Source organism: Globicephala melas, chromosome 20 (assembly GCF_963455315.2).
Source record: "Globicephala melas chromosome 20, mGloMel1.2, whole genome shotgun sequence".
In the NCBI taxonomy this organism is placed as follows: Eukaryota; Metazoa; Chordata; class Mammalia; order Artiodactyla; family Delphinidae; genus Globicephala; species Globicephala melas.
In genome coordinates, this window is record NC_083333.1 from 23,204,790 (window position 1) to 23,231,772 (window position 26,983).

General features: G+C 39.6%; 1 protein-coding gene across 3 annotated transcripts in view; it reads right to left on the reverse strand.

Annotated features, from left to right (window-relative positions):
* Positions 1–26,184, reverse strand: part of ABCA5 (ATP binding cassette subfamily A member 5) — a 66,060-nt gene extending 39,876 nt beyond the window's left edge. The window contains exons 1-11 of one of the 3 annotated variants that reach the window (XM_060290316.2): positions 26,123–26,184; positions 14,659–14,778; positions 13,385–13,589; positions 11,352–11,513; positions 10,359–10,447; positions 8,594–8,823; positions 6,846–6,987; positions 5,323–5,511; positions 3,743–3,890; positions 1,655–1,823; positions 462–520 (exon numbers count right to left, since the gene is read on the reverse strand). In XM_060290316.2, the coding sequence (XP_060146299.1) occupies positions 462–520; positions 1,655–1,823; positions 3,743–3,890; positions 5,323–5,511; positions 6,846–6,987; positions 8,594–8,823; positions 10,359–10,447; positions 11,352–11,513; positions 13,385–13,589; positions 14,659–14,760 (1,495 nt within the window). In that variant the 5' untranslated portion in view covers positions 14,761–14,778; positions 26,123–26,184. Of the gene's footprint in view, positions 1–461; positions 521–1,654; positions 1,824–3,742; positions 3,891–5,322; positions 5,512–6,845; positions 6,988–8,593; positions 8,824–10,358; positions 10,448–11,351; positions 11,514–13,384; positions 13,590–14,658; positions 14,779–21,981; positions 22,081–25,939; positions 26,066–26,122 lie in introns of those variants that run through there. The other 2 variants (XM_030838052.2, XM_030838053.2) reach the window with 2 other exon arrangements.
* Positions 26,185–26,983: the final 799 nt, after the last annotated feature.

Below are 26,983 nucleotides of genomic sequence, written 5' to 3' on the forward strand. Positions count from 1 at the left end.
CTCACTCTCTGTGTATATGTGTGTATATAGATTCTAACGATTCTGAAGAACCCTGACGGACACATTGCTAAACACGCCACAACTGTCAGGACAGCTCCCCGTGACAAAGAACTATCAGACCCAAAACGTCAATAGTGCCAAGGCTGAGAAACCCTGTGTTAGGACAAAAGGAAAAAAAAAAAAAGGAACTAACATGTATACACATGCTAATAATAAAATGAAAAAGGACACAGATTTGTTCAAGGAGTTGACTATTTTTCATCTCGATAGATATTACTTTTTTCTTTTACTACTTTGATGCTAAGTTTTATTATGACCGTTAGTCACATAAATAAATGGAAGTATCCCTAAAGGAAAGAGAGAAAATTGTGGTAAAGAATTTAAATTTCCCACAAGCTACGTACGTTGTTTTTCCACTTGTACTTTAATGCTATGGACTGAACACTAGGAAAGCTACTTACTTCTCAAAGCCTCCACATTTTCACCTTTCTTTCTGTATGTCTTCTGAATACCACTGATTCTGAAAAACACCATTTTCTACTTTATAAGGATTTAAAGCAATCTATAAGTACGTGTTTCCATGTATAATATTTTTAATCAAAGCTGTCATATTTAACGGGAATAATAATAAAGTATCTTCCTACTAAAACAATAAACCAAGGAAATCTGACAATAATAATAAAAGTATTTTAAAGAACCTACAAGAGAAAAGTATAGTATTCCTCTCCATTTTAAGTGTTATTCATTCAGTTTTCATGATAAGCCAACTTCTAAAAAGAAACTGAAACATTTGACTCAAGCAATTTATAGATTTCTTATTTCACATTGGATTCTTTTCTGTTTGTAATTAATCAATACTTGTTTATCAGTTAAGGGAGATTAAAAACCGAGTGCTATTTCACATCAGCACTTGTCTATAAATGTGAAGTGATTCTCTCCTTCCACTTTGAATGTTTTACATAATTTTTGAAGGAATGAACAGTCTTGTTCACCAGTTTAAATTTCACTCTTAAGAAGGCAGACCGCCAGCCCACTGACTGCATCTTAAATATCTAACTCTCCCTTGCTTTTAGACATTTTTCTTAAATTTAAAAAACACAAATTATACTCCAATTTTTCTTGCACTTTTATTTCTTTTCTCGGTCTCATTATTTTTTTAATTTGGTTTTGACTGAACTAGAAGGAACAGTAATGAATTTCCTTCATTCTCAGAAATTAAGTTGATGTGACAAGTTAATTATGTCACAATTTCTAAGGGTCTATGAAATCAACAGAGCACGATTTAGTGTGGTGTATATCTCAGACAATGTAGCCTGAATAAAAATAGAAAGTTAATGTTTATTCTGTTTTAATCTACATAATGAGGAAACTTTAAAATAGCTTAATTTTATAAATACTAGGTTTTATTACTTTTAAAAATTTCTATTCAAACATAAAATTTCAAACCTAGCAGCAACCTTATTCTAAATGGCCGCAAAGAAAATAAAAACTTGAAAGAGAATTAGCCCTTAATACTGGTTTTTAAAAAAGCATGGAATGTGCACCAAATCTTCAAAGATACCATACTTACATGCATTATGTAAAAGATAGGATTTAAATGTGGCATGTTCCATGAGCAGTTCTTAGACCTAAACTGCCAAAGATTAAATCATACCTTATGGCTTCTTTTCCTATAAATTCTGAAGAAACAGGCTCAACAGTTTCACTAAAACTAATACTCCCACTAACATTGCCCTCCGATAACTCCTTATAATTTCTTCTGCTCTTTGACCAATATGATGGCTTCAAAAAAAAAAACGATGATCTCCGTAAACCAAATTCTCCTGGAAAAAAAAAACAAACCTGAGTTATCCTAACAAATTATTTCTGAAGACTAGTTATTAAATCATAAAGGCAGTCTGTGAAACCTAAGACAACCTAGATCTAAAGTTTAGACATAAAATACTAAATAGATAGTGTGTGAAAAATAAAAGTTTTACTGACAAATAACTCTTGTCCAGAAATAGTTTCAGAGTTGCTGAGAGTCTAGGGAACGTAAATGTAAGCAAAGTACATTTTCTGCCCTACAGAAACTTACATCGTTATGGCTACATGTACATACTAAACGGCTAAAACACAACGTACAGCATGAGGCGTGCCACGCACAGTGCTAATAAGAGTTCAGAAGAGGAAAAGTTTACATCTGGATAGCCTGAAGGCTTGAATGAGTATCAGCTTAGCGTTTGAAAACAGACAGTATTCAGAAAAGTTGATATTGTTCATAAAGAAGACTTTTTAGAACTAGGAGAAAAACACAGCCACCAGGACCGACACAGGAGACTTAGCTCTGACTGCCCACACAGCATGTACGTATTTTCTCCGTTTCTCCCCAAGGAAGCGACCCTTCCCGTCCTTTCTAACGTCCACCCCTCCTCTAGATGAGCGCATGTTTCAAAGGGCTCTGATCCCAACTACAGAGAGATGCCAGTGGACCTAATGAGCCCCTGGCAGGCTCTGGTGGTTGCTACCACTGCAGCCATAAGCAGGTGCCAACCAGACAGAAGCGAAGGGTTTACTGGGGGAAAGGCAACCTCTCCCTCTCCCTCTGGACGGGAACAAAGAAGCACAACCCCATACAGCCAGGAGGAGAGCAAACCTGCCAGATTGAGACCAAGAGGCAAGAACTCGGAGAAAGTGGGTCCCTGATGACACAGCTGAGCAAGTCCAACTGACCTGGGGTCCATCCTATCTTTGGACTTTAAATAAAACGCTTGATTTCCTTCTTGTTTAAGACAACTAAAGAGGTTCTCTGTTATGGGTAGCTAAAAATAATGTAACGGATACACTGCAGATGTGTTTAAATAGATAAACAGGACCGTGTGGATGGATGTAAAATACAACAGAGGGGCACAGGGGCTAAGAAGGGACTAAATACATAGAAGCAGCGCGGAGGAAATTAACACATAACAAGTTTCTACTTGCTTCTCCAGGCTGTGCCCACCCTGCAAGGTGTCTGAGCAGGAGGTTAGCTTGACTGGAGGGAACGGTGAGGTTCTTAGACAGACGTGAGGTAGGCAGTTAGATGGGAGCTGCCACGGCGGTCTAGACTAGCAGAGCCCACCATGCCTTCCTGCAACTACAGAAACGTCCTCATCTGAGCTCTGCAGTGTGGTGACTAACAGCCAAGCGCGGCTACCGAGCACCTGGCCTGTGGCCTGCGCTACCAAGAAGGAACTGTTAGCTTATTTGATTCAAAGTAACTCAAGTTTTAAAAGCCACACCTGTCTTTCCATATAGGACTGCAGGTCTGGCACACAGACAAAATGAATGAGGAACTCAGGGGGAAAAGGAAAGGGGGTGTTGGTTATTTGGTAATGTTTTGAATCCGCACAAGTCTGCTATCGGTGCAGGATGAGGGATGTGGGGAATGGGAGGGGTCACCAGGTTGCTCGTGGTGTCGGAGCTTATCGGGTGAAATAACAAAACACTGTAGCCAAAACGATGGACGTGGGGAAGGACTGAGTTAAGGAGTTCAATTAGGGACTGAAGGTTTTCAGAACAAACTGATCTCTTTTTACCCACAATCTCCTTATACATTCACTAGCAGTTAATGAATAAGGTACGAAATATACTTATTTAAAATTAAATTAAAAGCTGGAACAGTGCATACGACTTAGAAGAAAAATTTTTTAATTAAGTTAACCTTATGTGGGCAAAGAAACCTAAATATCTTTACCGTAAAATCCAATAACTACCTGCATACCTGGAATGACTTGATCAAGATAGACAGCCAGAAGGACATAGAATATGCTGTTAAAGGCCAGCATGATAATAGTAATAATCAGAGGATACGGCCCTTCAGTCAAATTAGAAAATAGAGCACCTTCATTAAAATCTTCTAAATGCATGACCTGAAAAACAGAAACACCAACTTTATTATATAAAAATGGTAACATATTTTATCATTTTATAAAATAGCTAACACTATTTAGAGCTTCTCATAATATCCAGAGTCAGTAAACTGGGCCTCTGAACAGATTAAACAGTCTCCACCAAACTGGTAACATGAGTTTATAAAGAAAACAATAAACTTGACCAAACCGTGAGCTTACTACAGCAACCCCTTTCAACCATGTTTTCAATGCTGTGCTTCTAAAACCAGTATACATCTATCCTTGGGGCATGTGCAATAATTCCAATGCTATGATTATCAAATGAAATAAAAACTAATGCAAACAAAAGGGTTATGGTCCACAGAGAAGTCAGACAAATTAAGTATTAGAGGATAAACTTATGGTCAGCACCTTTCAACACTGAAAAGGGAGAAGGTACTATAATTAATTAACACAGCTATTAAATTATTCATAGTAGATACAGGTGATAGAGCAGAAGGAAAGCAATAGAGACTGAGGCCTCGTTTAGGTCTCAGCCCTGCCATTAAGTAAATAAACTTTAATTATGCTGTTCTGGACTTCAGTCTCCTCATCTGTGAAATGAAGGTGAATTAAATGACATTCAAAGTCCCTCCCACTCAACAAAAACCTATGAATCTATAATTCTCCCTTCCTAAGGGGACTCAGTGGACTCTCAAAACATGTAATAACAGCTCTTAGGTCTCAAATAATTAAAATTCGTTTAACTCAATATTCATAAACAAGCAAAGTCTCACAAATAAGAAGTCTATCCAGCCAACATGAATAATCTCATGTATTAAGTAATTACATTTTTTCTTTACACATTAACCAAATTTGTGTTCTAATACATAAAGCAGTTTCTTATAAGAATTTTCCCCTTAGAACCTGAGTACCCTGTAAAGACAAATAAAAATCAAATTTATAAATCTAAATACTATTTAGGTAGAGATAATCTCATGAACGTTGGACCTATAAAATCCACAAGGTACTACTTTCACTACTACAGTCAGGAAAAATTTGTTCTGCTTCACACACAGTTCTCTCCCAGGTGCACACTGAGATAAATTTACAACAGGGAGCAATAAATCCAGGCCGCAGAGCCATCTAGATTGCCTGACTCATAAACCCGTGACTTCTAACAAACTGAGCTACTGCAGTGAAACAGATTATTGAGATACACTAAAGTGAGAAGTGGAGAACTTATTCATAAACAGGTCATATAAATAAAAAACTTTAAAAATGGAGAAAATATAAATGAAACCAATATAAAATGTACTCCAGTATTCAAATATCATTCCTTTTTCATGTTGAAAATTTTAAATAATTTTTTTTGCAAACTAAGGGCAGTATGCATGGTAGTATAATACGCTGCATGGAAGTGGAGAGAAAAGAAAATATTTAGTGAAAGCAAGATATGTATATTACCTACCTGTGCAATACCAATCAAAAAAGTACACTGACAGAAGGGACTTAGAAGCCACACTAAAGATTTGGGAAAACTTTCCACGAGGACTATCAAAAGGCCAACAAATCCAAGAGCCACAGTGACTAAAAATTCAACTATTCCCACATGTTTTGATTTTTTAAAAAGAGGCGTCAGCATTAAAGCAAAAAATACCTGTAAGATATAAATATTAAGGTTAAAGCATTGTTCATATACACTGGTATGAAAACAAAATTAAATTTTCCTTGTGAAAGAACAAGTTATTTTCATTAGAAAATACATTCATTAAAATACAATTAATTTCTAAAGGCCATGGTGAGATATTTAATTTTCATACAAATAGTGCTCTACATTAAAAATTTAAACCGACAAATATTAAAAACTGCAGTATATCTATGTAATAGGCAAACGTGATCATCTCAGCACTGTAGAAACCATAAACCACCGTGTGTTTCTGCAGTTAGATACGGACAAATATGAACAAAACAGTATGTCAACAAGCTTTTACACAGAGCCCATCTTTTCAACTTCACGTGTTGACAAGAAACAGAGCCAGTTAAAAACCAGACAATTATATAGAGGAGCATATCAGTTATTTGTAAATTATCATGTTAAACAGCAGGAATGGGACTTCCCTGGTGGCGCAATGGTTAGGAGTCCCCCTGCCAATGCAAGGGACACGGGGTCGAGCCCTGGTCCGGGAAGATCCCACATGCCGCGGAGCAGCTAAGCCCATGTGCCACAACTACTGAGCCTACGCTCCAGAGCCCACACACCACAGCTACTGAGGCCCGCGCACCTAGGGCCCGTGCTCCGCAACAAGAGAAGCCACCGCAATGAGAAGCCCACGCACCGCAACGAAGAGTAGCCCCCGCTCACCACAACTAGAGAAAGCCCGTGTGCAGCAACAAAGACCCAACGCAGCCAAAAATAAATAAATAAATAAATGTTAAAAAAAAAAGAGCAGGGGTGATAGTCAAAATATTTAACAACGGATACAGCATGGGCACATAAGCCAATCAGGATGGAAACCGGGACCACTTAAAACAAAAGCTTGTCATGAACATCCCACATTTAACCAAACTACCCAATGGAAATCAACACTGTCAAAGAGCTACATTTACAAAGATATATCTTTACACGACATCATCCTGTAACATAAATTAACTTGAAACAGTCAGGATCTCATAAAAACAAAGGAATAAAATGTCTAGTACCAGACAATCTTAATGGTGTATAATAAGCACAATTAAATGAAGATAGTGAAAGACAGACACAGAGGAACTGTATGTGGAATACATCATATGAAAACAAGTTAAATTGAAACTTGAGAATATTCTGTAACTTTTCTAAAAATATGGAGGCACAATGATACAACTCATGTATCAGTAGCCTAGTAACAATCTTGTCTTTCATGGGAAATCGACTGTAAGTAAACCAAACAGTAAGACTTTATTAATCAAATATTTTGACAGTTCTTTATTCCCATTTCAAATGAAAGTACTTACAGATGATAAGCCATACAGGAAAAAAAGAAGAAATATCACAAAGCAGCTACTTTGAGGAAATAAAGAAGAAGCTGTTGCAATGACTGCCATGAGAAGGGACATGAGAAAAATCAAACTTGTATACAGAAGGACCCAGGAGAGCCTGCAATGGGAACACAGATACATTTATGGCTAAAGATATAGGCTTTAACAATTAAAAAAAAAAAACAGAAACATTTTAAATAAAACTTCAGCTTTAATTTAGCCATTTTATTCTTAAAATTAAGCCAATCTCTTCATTTCTTTGTATGCTCATCTATTGAAAATTAAAGCTCTCCTATGTAATTAAAAATACAGCAGCATTGGTTAAGTTGTCAGTAAAAGTATCATCTGACACAGAGATAAAATGGTGACTATCTTTCCAAGAGTCCAAAAAAAAACTGTACAGATTTATAGCAATTCATGATTAATTTAAATCTAAAACCCTCAAAAGTTCAACAATGCACAATACTTCTGATTTTCTTAAAATACGAAAGAGTTTAATGACTGACAATTTTCTTTATGGTACATGCAACAAACTGATGGCTTTTGGTACTTTAGACAGTAGAGGTTACCTTGCTAATCGACAACATAATTACTACAGGAACACAATGTGAGATCAGGAAGATCAACAATGGATTCACTACAGGACTCAACATTTCTCCTCAAAATCAGAGCTCAGTGAAATCACCACAGTATTTAGTTTCATTTTATTTTCATTTTTCAAGTTAGCAGATAATTTAATGTATGCTATCATAAAATCACCAAAATAGGGCTAAAAGATACCTGAACTACCAAAACTAAAACCATTATTTTACAGAGGCAAAACTGAGGCACTGAGAAACTGATTTGCCTACATTCTTCCAGCTACTGTTTCCTCACAGAATACTTTAATAACCAACGCATCTCAAAAACCAATCACTAGTAAAACGACAGGAGAAAAAAACTGCGCAAAGATGCTATGTCATGCAGAACGACCCCATTACATAAAGTGTTTTAATTAACTGTTGCATTGAGCTAAATGGAATAAAATGGTCTACAATAATAACTCACATGCAACAGTATTAACTTCCCCCCCAAAAAAGAGGTCAAAATAATGTTGTTATTACATAGTGGAAAAAGTACGAAAAATACACCTAGAATTATTTATAAAAATGCATGCCTCTATAAAATTATCATTGTATAAAAATGCTAATGTGCTCATTTGTGAACTTTTTTCATTTGTTTCTCTAGAAATTACTTGCATATTATAATCTTAAAAAGTTCACAAAAATAACTTTCTCCAGGGGAAAGAAAGCCCATATACTACATACACAAACTTCTGTCATTTTGATTACATTTTAATAACATGTATATGCTATGATACCTGAGGAGGACTGTAACAGGCAATTCATTTCTAACTTCCCCAAGTCTCCTATTTCCTATACACTGAAATATACACTGAAATACATGGAGCACGCCTCATCAACTCAAACAAAATATGAAATAAAATTTAAATATATAATATCCACATGAGCTTTCCAAAGCTCACCTCCCTTATGTTAAAACAAGCCAATCAATTGCTGAAGCATTTTGACTGGTCTCAAAAAACTCCAAGACAAAGGCAATAACTGTGAGAAAACAGCATCAGCACCTCATCGAGTCAGGTGAACAACAAAATTACAATTCTGAAGATTTGTATACTTATACGATTATTAATCACACTGAATAACAAAGTTTTAATAACATACCAAAAGGCAGTGTCATGCAGTCCCATTATCTTTAAAAACTCTTTTAACTTCTTCTCTTTTTCTGCTACGATATGAATTGCCAAAAAGTATCCGAAAGGTGAAAATGCTATAACTAGGTATATTAAAATTACTCCTCGGGGAAAGGTATCTATTTCCACAACAGCAGTTTCTCCCATAAGGACAGCCTTAGTTGGCTCCAGCTTCTTCCAAAAAGAAACATTGGTCTTCAGCTGTAATTAGAAAATGTAAATACAATTAATTTAGTTCTGATAGTAGCCCCTAAAATAATGTGACAGTTATACCCCCAAATTTAATCAATAACCTCGTACAAACACCATCCTCAAAAAGCTACACACCAGAAATAAAGTGATTGACCCCTGCATCATGATACCTATAGAAAACTGCTTTTACTCATTCTGGAGGCATGTCATAAAGTTTAAAGTCTGAAGTTCGGAAGTATATAAATTTTTATTAAATAATTTGTCAAAGAAAATAAAACTGCACATTATCATCTTTAGCTGACAATTATATGCATCTTAATAAAAACATGCATTTATAAAACTGAGGAATTAAGGAATGATCACTAGTACGATGAAAGAATGACTCTTTTTAAAATGTTCTTTTAGATAGTAAGTCCTTCTAGTGTTTTAAAATCTATATATGCAGCACGCATATAGACAGAACAATAAAACTAGTTATGCTATCTGATACACTTCTACTTAACATTCAAATGAATGGCTAAAATGAGATCTGCTCCACCTGTTCATCTAGTATGGTCTGGGTTGTGGACAGCTAAGGTCTTTAGCCAAAACACAAATAAGTACTTTTAACACCGTCAGTGTGATATGCCCTATATCTCACTGCCATTACCTTAATCTTCTGTGTTACTGAATACTGTATCTACAGTACCTTTATACCACGTTGTGAGAGTTTATAAGATAATTCTATATACATCATCTCATATGGTTCTAACAACGCAGTCAAGTAAAGCATTATTTTTGTAGTCATTTTACTACATAGCAGTCTAACAACTAACAGAGACAGGTCTCCTGTTCAAGGTCTCCTGTTCATTTCTGCTAAAATGTGAAACACTGGATCAGGCCTAAGCATGTCTTTAGAACGTAAATGCAACAACATTTATACACAATCTTAGTGGCAGTACAGTATTAAAATATAGAACTGGGAGCCCAAAAGCGATAGTCTGAATTAGTTTTGCCACTAATTAACTGAGTTTTGGAAAGTCACTTATAACCTTCCTGTGCTTCAGGTGCACATATAAAATGCAGACAATAACAGCACCCTTTAACATAGGGGTGTTAAAGATTAAATGGGTTGATCTTAGTACATAACTTTTTAGAAATAATGTTTGGCAAACAAGTGATAAATGTTTGTTAAATAAGAAATAAAATCTACCACTGTGATTAAGATAAAGATACTCACCTTCTTTAAACTAAGTCATTCTTATTCAAGGGAAAAGGTCTGCAAATGTAGACCTTTCATAAATATTATCTACAGTCAACACAGATATGATAATACTGGTATACAGAATGCTGAATCACATGCTTAGAAACCATCAAATAAGGTGGGTTTCAAAAAAATTAAGTCAGAGAGTATGACTTCTCCCTTATCTCTTTCCATAAAGGAGTTGTATTAAGTTATGTATTTTGTACATTTGACAGCAGTCAAATGAAATCCTGTGGTAAAGACTTCGGGGATGATTGGTAAAACACAGTTTGACTCTATTTTCTTCCTTTTTCATATTTACCTGTATAATGGCAGTATCTATCGAGGCCTGTAAAACTGTGAACCCTGAGGACCAGTACTGAACAGCCTCACATGATTTTGAACAGCCAGCTACGGAGAAAAAAAGGTGAGACGTAAGATTCTGCAATATACAAGTGTTTTCTTTAAAGGCAGCACACATGGGGTTACCAAAGTAATATAATTAATCAATCTCTACAGGACCAAAGAAAATAAGCAATGGCCCTCCAAAGGCAAACAAAATCTATCACGTTCCTTATTGTTTACTTCAAAGTTTTGAAATTGAAGAGTTACATGTGTTAGGATACTGAATCGTAAATGAATACAAATGGAAAGAAAGAAATTAATGGTAAACACAGTTATTTAAAATAAATCAGTTTTCTGTTTTAAGGCAAGCCATTCTACAATGACTTATCAGCTTTAAAGATCTTCCAGACGCAATGGCAAGTTCAGGTGAACAGCACAGAAAAAAAGAAAAATTCTGTAAGGGCTTTGCGGAATCAAGTCACAAACACAGTACTTAACAGTGACTTTAATATTAGTCAAGAAATGTTTGTGGTTGATAATTATCTTTTCAGAGGTTTAGGCATTGAAGGCTGTTTTCCATGTTTCCAACATAAAACTAATAAGGTTTATTGGTGGAAGACCCTGAGATTTTAAAGGTACGCGCCATACCACATATGAAAACAATTACATGGAGAAAAGAACAGACTTAGAATGTCATACAATTCAAGATAAAATTCTGTTTTGTTACTGTAAACAATATAAATGTATTAAAATTAAGGTGGATGTTACATAAATTATACTTCATATTATGTATATAGATGTAGACAGATAAATACACATATATTTTCATGCTACAGTTGACAGTCTTCTTACCTGAATAACTATTATTTAAATTGCCAATGGTGGACACCATCAAATTTTGCATATGAACTATAGGAGCAGCAAAAATGGGAATTTAATTCATTTTCATTGATTTTTTAGGGCCATTTACCTCTTGAATCCATATAAACAGAAGACACTGGAATCATATCAGGAAAAAAACGGAGTTCATAGGACATGAAGTCTTTGAAAACCACACCTACAAAGTTGCTGGGCTTAGAAAGACTGGATGCTAGCAATTCTTTTTCACTTGTATATTCTTCGGTAATTATGACTATAAGATATTATAACAATTTAGTTAGCTCACAAATTTGAATAGTTTATTGTAATACAATACACCAAGTTTAACATTATATTTGATGAATGTAATATTTCATAAGCACTTGTCTGATGCTCTAACTTCTTAGAAAATGAATACAGCTCTTCTAAAAAGAAACTAAAAAATGAATATTAAAATAGTGCAATTTTACAGACACTATTTCTTAGCTGTCATTTGATGACATAAATTATGTATGTGTCATGTAACACATAAGTTATTAACGTAATAAAATAGATCATATGCTTTATATGCAATATATGTAGTCCACTTATCTACGTCAAAGTAAAACCATACAAACGACTCCTTGATAAATGAGTGGATATTTGATTTTCAAATATTCCTTCTTACGAAGAAAATTCCGTAATCCTTCCTCAGAAACTAAATGTGTATGTTAGTAACTATGACACACTCGTCTTTGAATAAAAATTGCCATTTAAACCCAATACTGCTTGTTCCTTTCCTAGAAGATACATGAAAAAATACTGTAATCATCATTAAGCTCTTTTCATACCATAATCTTAATTTTTCAACATTTTCTTGAAGTCTTATTTACAATCAAGCAGTCTTCACTACAGGAGGCTCAGAACATGTCATGAAATGGGAAAAAACACGTAGGATCAGTACTTAACTTTACTACTTATTAGCTGTGTGAGAACAGGTAAGCAATTTAGTTCCCTGAACTTTAGTATCCTCACCCACGATACCTAGCTGATCACAAGGGGTTGTTAATATCGAATGTAGTTACAGACATGAAAATGCTTTGTAAATTATAAAGTATTACTTAAATGTTAATTCTCATGATTTTCCAGACCTTGAAGGTGTACATGGAGCTCCAGGATTGATCTGAAGAAAGAGGGTGTTAATTCAACATCCTACCAGTTAAGTTACCATGTATGTATGTACAGTCTCACGTTCAGAGTTCTGCCATTAAAAAGACAGAACTTAAAAAAAAAAAATCTACATACATTTCTACTATTCTGGCATCTAAGTTAATACACACTGACTTGGATTTCTTTAGCATATATACTTTTGTCCTACTCAGAATTACCAACGAATTTCATTCTCAACATTTCTGATGAGTTCTTCTTAGCTGACATGCTAAATTCTTATGGCTATCATGCTGCTTATGCTTAATATGATAAACCAACAAATGTATTCTATACTAGTAAGATGAAAATATTAAACAGTAATACACCAGAAAGAAACCACTGGGGAGAAAGCTATTTGCCTCGTGGTTGTATCAACATCTTCTGTTTAGTGCCACATTATCCAATAATGCGTGACACACACTAAAGTCAATTACAACTAACAATCCTATATGATGGAAGATAACAGGTTATTTTCTTATTTTCTACAATTCAGCATTTCATTAAATCAATCATCCTGGCATCAGCATTACTGTCTTTATGTATTCCTAGTTTCTTAGTAGTTACGTGAGTCAGAATCAAAATGAAATATTCCTTCAAATCTTTTATACTATACAAATATGCTATTTTATAAATGGTCTATGAATTAAATATAAAATATTAAAACATAATATTTAAATTATAGCATAATTTAACATAGCATAACATAATTTAACATAGCATAACATAATTTAACATAGCATAATAACATATGCTTCCTATTACCAAGACTACAAATTAAAGTTTCACAAGAATCATAAGGCAGCAGAATTACATGATGTTAGTATTTCTATAAAACTATGTTTTGGTGAAAGGACATATATCTAAATGTTAAGAATGGTATTTACTCAATAAAGCAAATGGCAAAACACTGAAGAGGCTTTCTGCAAGAGACAGAATACACATGTAAACTCACAATACCGTTAGGAAGGTGATCGGTAGAAACCTTGTGCATGATGTCTCTTGTAATATTAGTCACTGGTGTAAATCCAAGAACTAGGTTAGAGAGGACAGATTTGTCCATGGGGTTAAGTTCCATGTCAGGCACTTCTTCATAGATCTTATTCGGATGCATCATGCTTATTAATACTAACCAAAATAAAAAAAATAGTGGAAAAAGAATTTCCTATAACAAAGGAAACAAACAAAATGATTACAAAGTATAACAATGGCAGCAAAGATCATCAAGATTTCTATGAATATAACTAATACTAACAAAAAACATGAGGAACTTGGGTCTCCTCTCTTAAGTACAAAAAATAAAAGCAATTCCATCCTAAAAGAAATACTGTGCTGAACCTAACCCAACAGCATATGAATTTTTCCTTTACATTCAATTTTACTAAAATATTTTAAAATTCATGTCACCATAATACATTTAAATGACATAAAAGCTAACATTTAAACATCTTAGATTACTAATATAAACTATAATAATAAATTTACTCATACATGACTTTATTCAAAGTAACTTACCAAACATCTGTAATACGGATCACCATAAAAATGTCTTTATTCAAGTCTGAATTAAAACTCATGCTTTAATTACAGCTAAGTTTCTACTACTAAAACTATACTCAATTATATTCGGTAGTCAACTTTAACAGGGGTGAGCTCATTATTGTTTCATCTTGCTGTTTAATTGTTCTGCTGGCTTCAAGAGATCAACAATACCATTCCATCCTTTAAAATCACTAGTAACTGGTTAGCCAGAGTTCTTACTTTCTTTCACCTTTTAAAGTAATGTATGCTAAATAAATAAATAATAAAGTAATGTATGCTTGTGGGAGCAAATATGTGGCATTTTAGTAATTATGGGCAATTCAATCCAGAGCCCAAAAGATGGCCGGCGATAAGGAATAAACTATGGAATAATGTTCCATGAAGTTATCTGCAGAATCTATGTTTCATTCCATGAAACGGGAAATGCATGCCTCAAGGTTCAAAATCAAGCACTGATATTAGAAATTAGCTAAATTTAGACATCATTATTAAAATTTTTGACATTCAGAAAACATGGGATAATTTAGGTACTTTTCTGAGGCCAACACAACAAGTTTTTACAAGCAAATTAAAGGGACCTAAGAATATAAAATTATAATAAAAATGTATCCAGCAAAACAAATCATCTTTTAAAGATGGAACATACTAATGCAAAATAAACTGCAATAAGACATAATGGTCACTTAACTTACCTGAACGCTACTTTTTTTAGTCCTGCATTTAACGAGGTAATTCTTCAGTAGGAGTGTTCTGGTCTGTCTCCAAACTCCAACTTCCCGAATTGCAGTAGCCATGTTTTCTGGATTAGTTTACTAAAGAAAGGAGATTGGAAAAAAAGAAATTGGAACCACACAGTCAAGTATATGCCATTTCTAACGTCAAAGACAGACAGATGTTTCAGCCTCAGGCTAGACAGTTAAGCATACTCCACACTGTCTCTCCTACCCGGACAGAATGCACGGAACGGCAATGTGAAGATCCTGAAAAGTAAATAGTAGCATGTGAAACAAGGGGGAACCGGAATTCCACTTTTTCTCTTCCAGTGTCCTCTAAACTGAACGCACTGCAAGTGGGCACTGGGACACAGAGAAAGCTCCGGAGGAAGCTCTCTAGTTCTGGCTCGGTAGGAAACGGAAGTCTTCTGCTCACGGAGAACGGGGAAACACCCAGTCTTTTATTCTTTTCTACATTCTCCTGTGCCCTTGTCCCCAAGCAACCCCGTTTACAGCAGTGTCAGACTGCAGTGATGAAAGCTGAGCCCAGCTAAACTCTCTCTTCTGAGTGGAGCTTCTTCCACAAGGGTCGGGAGACAAAGCCCGCCGCTTTCTGCTCTGTCACCTTCCAGACACAGGGCCCTGAATGCGGCACATGCAGTCGCCGAAGTGCGTGGCCCAATGGGGCAGGAAAACCCTAGCTTGGCGGCTGGAAGATGGAAAAGAGAAGCCACGGGGAATCAAAAAGTAGCAGGGAGAGCAAATGAAAAGAGGAGTTCAGGGAAGCAACGCAATGAAGTTGTTCATTAGCTCCTGGACTAACACACCCAATCTGGGTAAATATGCATCTACTCCTACTCCGTGCACCAAACACTTGAGGAACTGAATTCACAGACAGACGCACCGCCCAGATCCGGATGGGTCACTGGGCGGCACACACGGACAGATTCAAACTGCACTGCAAAGGCTTCTGAAAACTAAACCGAAATTAGAACCACAGCTCAGAGAACGTGGGCAGAAACTGAAGACCTGAACCTAACCAGGTGGACAGCACGCTAAAAGAAGACATCAACGCTGTCTACGGGATGAAAACAAAACCCGCAGTCTCACACAACGCAAAATGACTCCGGTAATGAAGCATGTGAAAAATGTCACTCTCCCCACAGGTGCCACTGCCAAGGTGACACAGATTTTGAAATTATCTGACGAAGACTTTAAGGCAGCTACTTAAAAAGTGCTCCAGCAAACAGTGGCAAGAAAACAGTCATTCCTGAAAACAATGAAAGTGTCAGCAAAGAAACAAGATATCAAGCAGCACCAAGTAGTCATTCTAGAACAGAAAAACACAGCAACAAATACACAAGATCCACAGAATGGGCTCAAAAGCAGAATGGAGACAACAGAAAAACAGTCAGTCAACTTGATAGATCAAGAGAAGCTACTCAATCTGAACAAAAGAGAGAAAAGAGGTTTTGTTGTTGTTGTTTTAACAATTAACAATACCTCAGAGAACTGTGAGACAATAACAAACGGTCTAACATTCAAACGATCAGAGACCCAGAAAGAGAGAAGTGTGTTAATGCTGCAAAACGTATTTACAGAATTACTGGCTGAAAACTTCCCAGATTTGGCCAGAGATGAAACACCTAAGAGTTTCAAGACGCTTGATGAAACCGAAACAGGATAAATCGAAGGAAATCCACATTCAAACACATCGTGATTAAACTGCTAAAAATGAAAGACAGTGAAAAATCTTGAAAGCAGTCAGAGAATAACCACTGCATCACCTACAGGAATACTGCTTTGAACGAGAGCAAATTTCTCATAAGAAACTCCGTGGCTAAACTGGGTACTCATACACTGCGGGCGGGACTGCCAAGGGGTTTAGCTGCTGAGGAAAAGTTTGGCAGCTCTCCAAAAGTGAAACAGAGTTCCTACGTGATCCCACTACTCCATGGGGACTCAAACAAGTGCACGTTCACGCAGGGTCATAACTGTTAAACAGAGTTCCTACGTGATCCCACTACTCCATGGGGACTCAAACAAGTGCACGTCCACGCAGGGTCATAACTGCCAAGACGCAGAAACAGCCCAAATGTCTACCAACAGACGAAGGGAAAAACAAACTGTGGTGTATGCACGCAATGATTTGCTATTTACCGTAAAGAGGAGTGCGGTACTGATACACGCTACAACGTGGATGAACCTCCAAAACGTTACGTTACGTGGAAGAAGCCAGACACAAAAGGTCAAATCGGATTCCATTTATGTGACATTTCCAGAATACATAAATCCACAGAAATGGAACGCAGACTGGTAGTTGCCAGAGGAGAAGGGGAGAAAGTGCTTAATGAGTACAGGGTTTCACTCTGGAGTGACGGAAACAAATTCCACCTCAGTGTACTTTTTGAGCTGTATGACCTAAATCACTGCATCACAGGCCCAGTAGCCCTCTTCCAGGCTAAGCTGACCCTCTGGAGGCCCCTGGGGCCCCTTCTGCGAGTGGACCTCTGCTGGAGCCACATCGCAGGTCTTCAAAGAGGTTATATGCAAGCAGAAGCCAGCCTGGCCGGGCTCCCGAGTGCACTCTCCGTGGTCCCTACTCCAGTTGGCTCGGCCCCGTCACCTAGAAAGGTATCGAGAGGGCAGCTTGGAGGAGACACCAAAAAAGTCCCGCTAAGCCTTCTTCAGAGAGACATTTGTTCCTTGTTTTATATAAACCTATTTGATGGCAGCCACTGGTGTGACCCCCTCTACCACAAGAACAGTCTGTTCCAAGCTGGCTGACCGTCTCCACCTGGATAAAAAAAGCAGGCAACTTTTTAGAGGCAGCTTGTCTTACCCCCCAAAAGGCAATATACATAATTGAAGTTTGGATCAAATAAACATCCTCTTTTATATGTGCAGAAGAGAGCTTTTTCTTAAATTTAACGATGAGATTTAGACAACTTTCATTCCCTCTGTGCTTTTTTCTATTTTCTCAATTTTCCCATCAATATGTGTTCCTTATATGGTGGGGAAAAAAGTAATTACACAATTAGGTATACTGTAAAAATCTTAAATGAGTAAATTAAAAAGAGCAACATTGCAGCAGCCAAGAAAGGAGGATACACTCAAAATAAATGCTCCCAACAGCCTCATTCCTGTTATATCAGATCCTGCAATGAGCTGGTGATCACCTCTAGGCCGATGAAAGGAAGGAAGAAAGGAAGGAGGGAAGGAGGGAGGGTGGAAGGTAGAGAAAGGCAGACGGATCACACTCATTCGAGGATGATTTACTACGAAACACAGAAACACTAACCAACTTAACAGCAAGAACATTCTCAAGCTATCTGCCAAACACATCGATTTACTGGGAGCCACTGAATTATTCATTCCAATTGAACGCTGCAAGCTCGATGCCTCATTTTTAGAAAACAGGCCCCTCCTGAAGCAGCTGATGGACTCACAGTATCCTTCCTTCCTTTGAGAACTGCTCCCTGAACTCAGGGTTGAGTCTTTAACAGCCTTGCCTGAAGCCCATGAACCTGTGCACACACCCCGCCATCCCACCAGACACACCACGACTACCATCACCACGGCCACCTCTGAGCGGTAGCATTTAAGTTTTCTCCAGGCAGAGTGGAATTTTTAACTAAGAGACCCAGAGACTGGGACTCATGGAAACAGTTAGATTAATAGAAGCATTTAAGAAAGTTCATACATTCTCGGAACTAAGCTTTCCCCTAAGGTTTGATACCTACTGTGCCCCAAACCTGATTCTTCTTCCTTGGACTATGTGAAATGCCCTATTATCTACCCAGTATATTTTAGTTTCACTTAAGCTGGACAGATCAGTTTCTATTTCTCACATCAAAGGACTCAGCCAGTGTTACAGTATAATGTGTTCTTAACTCCATGGTTAGAAAACTCCGAAAACAGCAGTTTTCAAAGTGAAGTGTGCCAGGAACAAAGGGAAATGTTAAAGACCCACGTGCCTCCCTGCCTACCAAGTGTCCAGTCCACTGACGCTAACGGGAGTGAGCGCGCAGGGCCCGATAAAAAGCGGAGAACCACTGAAGTAGTTTTTAAAGTAGCTTTAAAGTAACAGTAACAGGGAGATAAATGTCTCTGCAGACGATGACGCACAATGACTAATCAAAGGAGTCACTTCAGTGTCCATTCAGCCTCAGTTTTGTCCTTTCTTCCAAAGCACAAAATCCCTTCTGCAGCAAAAGGTGTTTTCATGCTGTTTTCCTTTTGCCCCTGAGCTCTAATTTTTCTTCCTCATCGTTTTTCCTCAGCCAGAACGTCTTCTGTCTCAGCGCAGAAAGAATTCCGGGAGAGGCAGAGTGAGAGGGAAGGAAGAGTTTGTTAGTACAGGACGCTTGTGAGAGATACAAGCCCACAGGCAAGGGAGTGCCGTCCTGAGAACTCGGCGGGCTACATTTTTATAAGCAAAGGAAAAGTGGGGAGGGGGGAAAAGACCACCTTCTTTTTCATTCTTCAAGTCTTCCACTATTAACTCCTCCTACATGGTGGGCGGGGGAGTTTTTGACCCCATATGGCCCAACTGGGATTGTCATGGCGCTATGGAAATGAGCAAAACGGCGGTCCCGTTACACATACTATGATATTGTAAATTATTTCAGGTTTTGGTATAATGTCACCTTTCCCCGATATCTCTGCTCTTAGCGCATGCAGACATGTAAGCCCCTTCTCAAGGATCATCAACTTGCCGACTTCACTGGGCAGGATGTGGGTCTCACGCCACCATCGTTTCATTGTTTGGGGGCATGTCTCGTGCTTCTGCTGCTTGGTTCTGTTGTTAAGCAAACCTGCTTTCTTGAGTGATCGTTAACTTACAGGGTCTCCCATACTTTTTTATTTATGATCCCCTAGTGGGATTAACTATTTAATTACCTACTTTGTCTCCCTACTCTGTCCCTGTCAGAATGACCAAAAGAATAAATACACATAAAGCTGAAAATGGTGCCTGGAACATGGCACGTAATTACACATGTTGATCACTACTGTCTATAAAAGTAGTAACACTAATATCCTCAAGGGATATCATACTCATGAAACAAGGACAAAGCAATTCAGAGAAAGCTACTAGAGAATTTGGAAATGGAACAGACAGATAGAAATAAAATTCTTGCTAGCTGGGGCGAGTGCCAAATCGGTGAGTTAGAATGGACTGAGTCAAGGTAATTCCCCCAGAATCGATGGCCAGAGGACAGAGGGAAGAAAATGCTGACCAGGAAGCATGAACTCTGTTATGAAGTATACAGATGAATCAATGCTATGACTCACCTGAACAAACCGATGTTTTTTATATTCATAAGCTCCAGTCTAATCATGTGAAAAATGTTAAATTTCAATAACCTTGAACTTCCATCTACTCAAATTATTAAAACAAAACATCTTCAAGAAGAAAAATCAATTGACTTATTGTTTTCTTCAAGAAAGTAAACACCTGGTTTGGGTGTTTGAAAACTAAAATGAAACATTCTTAACATTGATTCTTCATTAACTTTTAGTTTAATGTTCACCTAACCAGTAACTTCAAAGCTGTAGATAGGTTTTTATAAACTGACAACAGTGAACCTATTTGCCCACCTGGGCACCCACAACCCACGGAGTTTAAGCAGGTGCAATTTGAAAAGGGCCGTGGGGAATAAATCAGGCGAGGATGGCTCTGCATCATGATGTGAAGCACTAACTACTGTAAAAGGCTCCTTGCAAACCACAGGTGCTGAGGGAAATATTGTGCTGCTTCTTCAAGTGCTGAGACCACGGTGTCTCTGCGAATTAATGTTTGTCCTTTGGGAGAAGACGGAAGGAGAACGAAAAGAGGGAAGCCTGCACCTCCCACTGGTGGGGTGATCATAAAGTCCCCTCTGCTCCCCCCGCCCCACACTGCTTTGCAGGGTAGGGAGGGGGGATTTGGGATGGAGGAAGGATATGGGAAGGCAGTGCTTTCTATACTGAAGACCTCGGCCGAAGATAAAGAGACGGTGTCTGAGCTGAAACCAAGCCCTATGGGCAGGGCACTGAGGTTTCCTGAAAGAAAGGTGGAAATCCACCCCGCAGAGGTGACATGAAAGTGGCTCTTCTGACTCCAGTGCACAGCTGAAAGCGGGGCTGCAAAGTTAGGAACGAGGCACGGCCAGCAAGGGGACATCTGTAAAAAGTTTAACTCGTCCTGTGCCTTTTCCTGGACCAAAAGAAAACCCATATTTAGCATGAAGCTCTAAATTTCCTCTTTCTACACTATAATTCCCCTGAATTATCCCAAACGTTATAGCCTTATGTGGTGAGATTCAAAAGGACAAAAGCAAAAGGCAGTGAAGGATGCTTGGCCTGCCCCGCATTTAACATTGGCTGTTAAGTGGGAAGAGAATCATACAGTCAACATCCAGGAGGAGTTTACTCACAAGTAACAGAGTTCACACAAGCCCAGGGCATTGTAAATAGAGACGACCAGACAACCGTAAAAAAGCAGCTTTTTGAGTAGACAACACATGTAAGACCTCTTTTGCAACGTATATTAGAAGATGACCCTTGAAAGCACAAGTTCACAACTTAAGAGCAATAAAACTTCTAATGGCATAGATTTAACAAATTGTACTTTTTGGAAAACTTACAATACTTGACACAGTTCCAAAGTCTTACCAAGGCAGTACCTTTAAAACTCTTAAACAAAGCCAATTCTTAACTGCTCGAGAACTATGACAAAGACATAGAAATATGGGTACAAAATTATTTTTAAGAATATTTAAAGTGTCTTTCCATTGCTCCACAGCGTATCTGGGGAATGTGTTAAGTTTGTTATAGAGCTTTAAATAATAATTAGTTTTATGCACCTAGTATCACTAAAGGTTTAATTAAATATTTAACTTTCTGCTGGAGGAAGGAGGGAACGAAAAGTGCTCACTGAACTGAGAAAGCACCTTGAGACCGAAAAACAAAACGAGGCAGGCAGCTGCACGCAATCAATGGATCCGTTTATTACAGGGTAACTTACTCACAGGGTGGGCTCCGGATCGGGAAAAACGACCTGCAGCTGCACTCCCCTCCCTACCGGCGGGGGCCACTGGGACGACTTTAGAGTTAACCTACCGTATGGAGGCAGGTGCTTGGAAACGGGACGTGTACTCCTAAGTCAAAATTCATGACTGGGTACCTAGTCTCGTGGGCACCAGGAATATACATCATCGGTGTTTCGGGACTAACAGAGCATGGAGGCCACCTGATCCTAACGATTATTAAAACAGTTTCTATTAACTGCAAAGCTTTGACAACAGAGAAGTGACTTACTGCACAGTTCAGTCCTGGGTAGGGTGGGTGAAAGGACAGGATAAACTGTACGAGCCCAGGATGGCGTCAGTAATGCTAACAGCCATATATCCATACTTTTCCTAGATAAAAATAATTCACATTAAATCTAATAAGTTGCAAGAAAACGGAAAGCCCACTAAAGCCCATCTTCCTTTTCTAATGCATTAATAGTTGACTTAAAGACTGAATTTACATAACCCAAAATTCAGTATCAGAAATTCACTACTGTATTAAAGAAACATTGATTACTATATGTGCTACGAAATATATTTCACCTTTCTCAAAGCAGTAAAAATGTGCATGACCTTTAGAAATAACTGTCAGAAAAAATTATCTAGAATGTATTAATTTTAGTTCTGAGAGGAACAAATTAAGATTATATCCTATAAAAAAGGAATTGAGCCATCCGAATGTTCACAGCCATCCTGGCAAAAGATGTGGTCAGTCAGTCACCTTAGCAAGTTTGAAAAGATTCCTGGAAACGATCTAAGCTGAAAGTATCCCCAACAGACGACTATTAGAGGTGACTTCTCATCCACCCAAGCAGAGCTGATTATTACTCCTTTGTTCCAATAAATAAACTGTAATTGCGGTTACCATACTGTGTCATCATGATCTGTTTACGTCTTAATCTTGAACTTGACCATGAAATCCGTGACAAAAAGACGGCCTTCTTTGCTTCTCTACCACCCATGGTAATACTAAAACCAGTATCATCTTACCGCAAGTTCCTTTATCCAGATTTGCTGAGAGTCTATAGATCAAAGGTCTGTAACGGAGCCCGAGGGGGTTAAATCCAGCCCACAGGCTGTTTTGTACAGCCCAGTAGTTAGGAATGGTTTTCACATTTTTAAATCGGGGGAAAAATCAAAGAATAATGGTATTTTGTGACATGTAAAAATTATAGGAAACTCAAATCTCGAGTCTAGAAATAAAGTGTTATTGGAGCAGAGCCATGCTCAGCTGTTTCTGTGCCGCCTGTGACTGCTTTGTGCTACAACGGCAGGGTTCAGTAATCAAGACAGAGACCATGTGGTCCACAAAATCTAAAACATTTACTGTGTGGCTCTTCACAGAAAAAGCTTGCTGACCACCCTTACAGACAAAAGGAGGAAGAAAGAAGAAAAGCGGCATAGTCATTAAACATTTACTGAGGGATTTATGCACCAAACTTTTTTAAAAAAAATACAAAACGGAGTTAGACACAGTCACTGACTTTGCAGATAGATAAAATTTAATATAATGTGGTAAGTGCAACTGGGGGAAAGAGTCTGGGAAAGAGTGGAATGCAAATTCCAGGCAGGGAAAAAGAATGGAAGAACTAGACTCCCCAAAGGGGCTTGACTTGTGTAAAGAACAGGGAAACCTGCAATGAGGCAGAGGCTCGGGCAAAGTGAATTGGGGCAAAAAGGGCAGGTGTACCCTCTAGATGACACTATTAGGACAGGCCCTGGAAACAGGTTGTCAAATACCTTATATGCAAAATTAGACTAGACATCTTTATTTTGTGTACCCATACTTCCTTGACTGCACTTTTCGTACCTAAGAATAATTGTTTAATTGCCTGGCAATCCCATATTTCACTAGTCCTTTCACTTTCCTAATCCCCAAAGCTTCCACCCACAGCATCGCCCTCAAATGATGACCTTGATCCCCACTTCACTGAGAAACTGAAGCCATCAGGAGATATTTCCGAAACGTTCCACTACCCCTTCTATCCACCTACCTACAGCCGCATCAGAGGTAATGTTATACATTTCAACAAGGTGCCATTTCGGCCTAAACTGAAGATTTTGTTTCCACTAGAACTCTGAGAGATAAAAGCTAAATGGAATCTGGTATCAATGAGACCTTTAATTTAAGATTTATTTTTTAGAAGAAGAGGTTAAGAACATCTTTGGCAGATGACTTGAAAGAAGTTCCTGCCCAGCTACACACATCACTGGCTTCTCAACTAATAAAACAAAAGCACTGTCGGGACTTCCCTGGTGGCACAGTGGTTGAGAATCCACCTCCCAATGCAGGGGATGCGGGTTTAATCCCTGGTCAGGGAACTAGATCCCACATGCACGCCACAACTAAGAGTTCGCATGTCACAACTAAGGAGCATGTGTGCCCCAACTAAAGGAGCTGGTGAGCCGCAACTAAGGAGCCCGCCTACCTCAACTAAGACCTGGCACAACCAGAAATAAATTAAAAAAAAAAAAGGCACTATTAAAATCAAGCCTTTTACAGGAATTCCATGGTGGTCCAGCGGTTAGGACTCGGCACTCTCACTGCTGAGGGCCAGGTTCAATCCCTGGTCGGGGAACTAAGATCTCACCAGCAGCGAAGCACAGTCCAAAAAAGAAACCAAGCCTTTTAACTTAACAGGGAATAAATTATAAATGTTCTCTTCTTCTCTAGTGTTCTAAAATTTACTGAAGGTAGTATAATAATAAAAGAAAATAATAATTGTCAATATGATTTAACCTAAATTTTATGACAGTATTTCTTGCTGAATGGGAAAATAATGCAATGGTACCCACATGACAAGTTATCCAATACCTTTTCTTATATATAACAGGTTCCTAAAAACTTGTGCTTACAACTATTCTAGGACGATTAATTCACACACTAGCAAAGATTCCAATTTATGAGAATACTACAAAATTCTTTTATGCAATCATCTCCTCAAGCTCAAGGGCAGAGATTACAAATCGTATTCATCTTGGCATTCTTGGCACATAGCGTAGCATCTAGAATATAAAAGACACTCAGATAAACCTGTAATGTATTAATAATGTATTAATGTATTAATGTATTAATAAACTTGCTTTGACCCTGAATGCAAGATTTCCCTATACTGAATCCTGTTTGAAGGAAAATACACTTAAACAGCACATATTCCAGGATTAATGCCTTACTAGTTAGCTTTTAACCCAAATACCCCCAAGAGCCCTAACTGCCCTAATAATGTTCTCTTGTACGGAGTCTTCCCTAAAAATATGTAACATCGCTCTCTGGATAGAAGCAAAATATAGGGCATCAAGGACGAGAATTTAGAGTCTGGCATCCCTGGGTTGGAAGCTCAGCCCTTTTGGCTAGTTGGGACCGAAATAAGTGACTTAACTTTTTTGGGAAGCGTTTTCCACATCTGCCCAATAGAATAAGACCCCTCCGACCTCCAAAGGATGCTGGCAAGACTGAACGAGATAATACTGAACCTGCCTCACGGCTGGGAGTCCAACATACACTCCTTTTCTCCCCTTCCGTTCCTGCACAACGTCCTCGATGGAAAGTAAACGTGACTGCCTTTATTCTTTCAGACTTATTTAGAAACGTCTGTCCAAGCCTTGGGAGCCCAGGAGCAACCCTCCTGCAGCTATTAGCGCCGGCAGCCTCCCGAGCTTTCGCGTCTGCTGTAGTATCAATACTTCCACGCCTGGAGCCTTGCGTTTCGGGAACCAGGGCACTTCCCCCAAAACCGTGCCCCAAGCTCTGCGCATCTCTCCCGAACTCCTCCTAGCGCAGAGCGAGGAGCAGCCCGAAGCTCCCAAGGGAACCCGCGCTCGCGGCCAGGTGTTCAGAGGGAATTCCCTTCCCAACATCTCCGCCCTCCGCAACGGCGCCCTGAGGATGGAGACCACCCCGGCCAGCCCAAGGCAGGGGTCCCGCGGCGACCCCGGCATCCGCACCCCGACACCCCGGGGGGCGAACAGCATCCTCCTCCACAGGACACGCCGCAACGGCGCTCTCCCCGACCTCGGGGACCCTTCTGCCCCCAGCTGCCGGCTCGGCCCCCTCCGAGCCCCGCTGCACTCCAAGCCCCAGACCCCCCGGCCGCACCCACCGCCCCTCCCCCGCCGGCCGCCCCTCCTCGACCCCTCACCCCCTCCCAGGGGTGACAGCCACCCCGGCGGGCCTCACACCCCGCAGCCCTGGGCGACCGCGTCACCTCAGGGCCGGGCCGAGCGCCGACAGGCCGGGACACGCGGAGTCCGCGGGGACCTCAGCTCGGAACAGTGTCCGAGAGGGCGGCCGCGCGCGCGCGCCCCCGACGCTGCAGGACGGGGAAGGCAGGGGCGGAGAGGGGAGGGCGCGGTGCCGGAAGCCGCGCTCCGCCCCGCGCAGGACGCACCTGAGGGCGGGGCACCCCGAGGACGCAGCCAGCAGACGGGCGCGCTCCCGCCGCTCGGCCCGGCGCATCCCGGCGCAGGCGCGGAGAGCGACCCTGGGGGCGGGGCCTCGAGGGGGCGGGGCTGCGAGGGGCGGGGCGAGCGGGCGCTCCAAGGCCCGGGACCCCTGGGTCCACCTGGACGCCCGTCTCTGCAGCGCGGCCTCGTGGCTCAGTCCCCGGGGCCCCCGGCGCCTCAGATCTGCCTCCTTCGTGGAGACCTCGCCCAGCTCGCCCCGGGACACTGGCAGAAACAACGGGCTTGAAGTCAGGGACTCCGATTTGAGTCCAAAGTCTGCAGTATCCTGGCGTGTGACCTTGGTCCGCCGACCCATCCTCATCTGCCTCCTGCGTCATACCCACTAAGAATCCTTTCTTCTCTGCCTCTCGGCTTTTAAGCGGTCCCCTCCCAGGTCTGCATTCCGCAGCCCCTTCTCCTTCCCGCCGCCCTGTGTGGGGTGCAGTGTCTTCGTGCCATCAGACCCTGACCTAGGACATGTGGACATTAAAAGATGCTTCAGATTCCGAAGTGTCCTCCTGAGAGTCTGGGATGTGGCAGATCCTGAATCTTCCAAATGGCCTGAGACATACCGCATCTGTGGGAGATTCTATACCGCACTTTTATTTGCTAAAAATGTAAACTGGTGTTTTGAGTTTTATTGCCCAAATTGACCTAAATGGTGGTCAGAGTTATTGCAAAGGAAGAAAAGCTCACAACAGATTTTTACTCTCCAGATTTCTGTATGGTCACATTTCTTTGCACAGTTTTTTTACTTTTGGGGCATTTAACTATTTTAAGATCTTAAAAATTCCGTTGATCCTGTA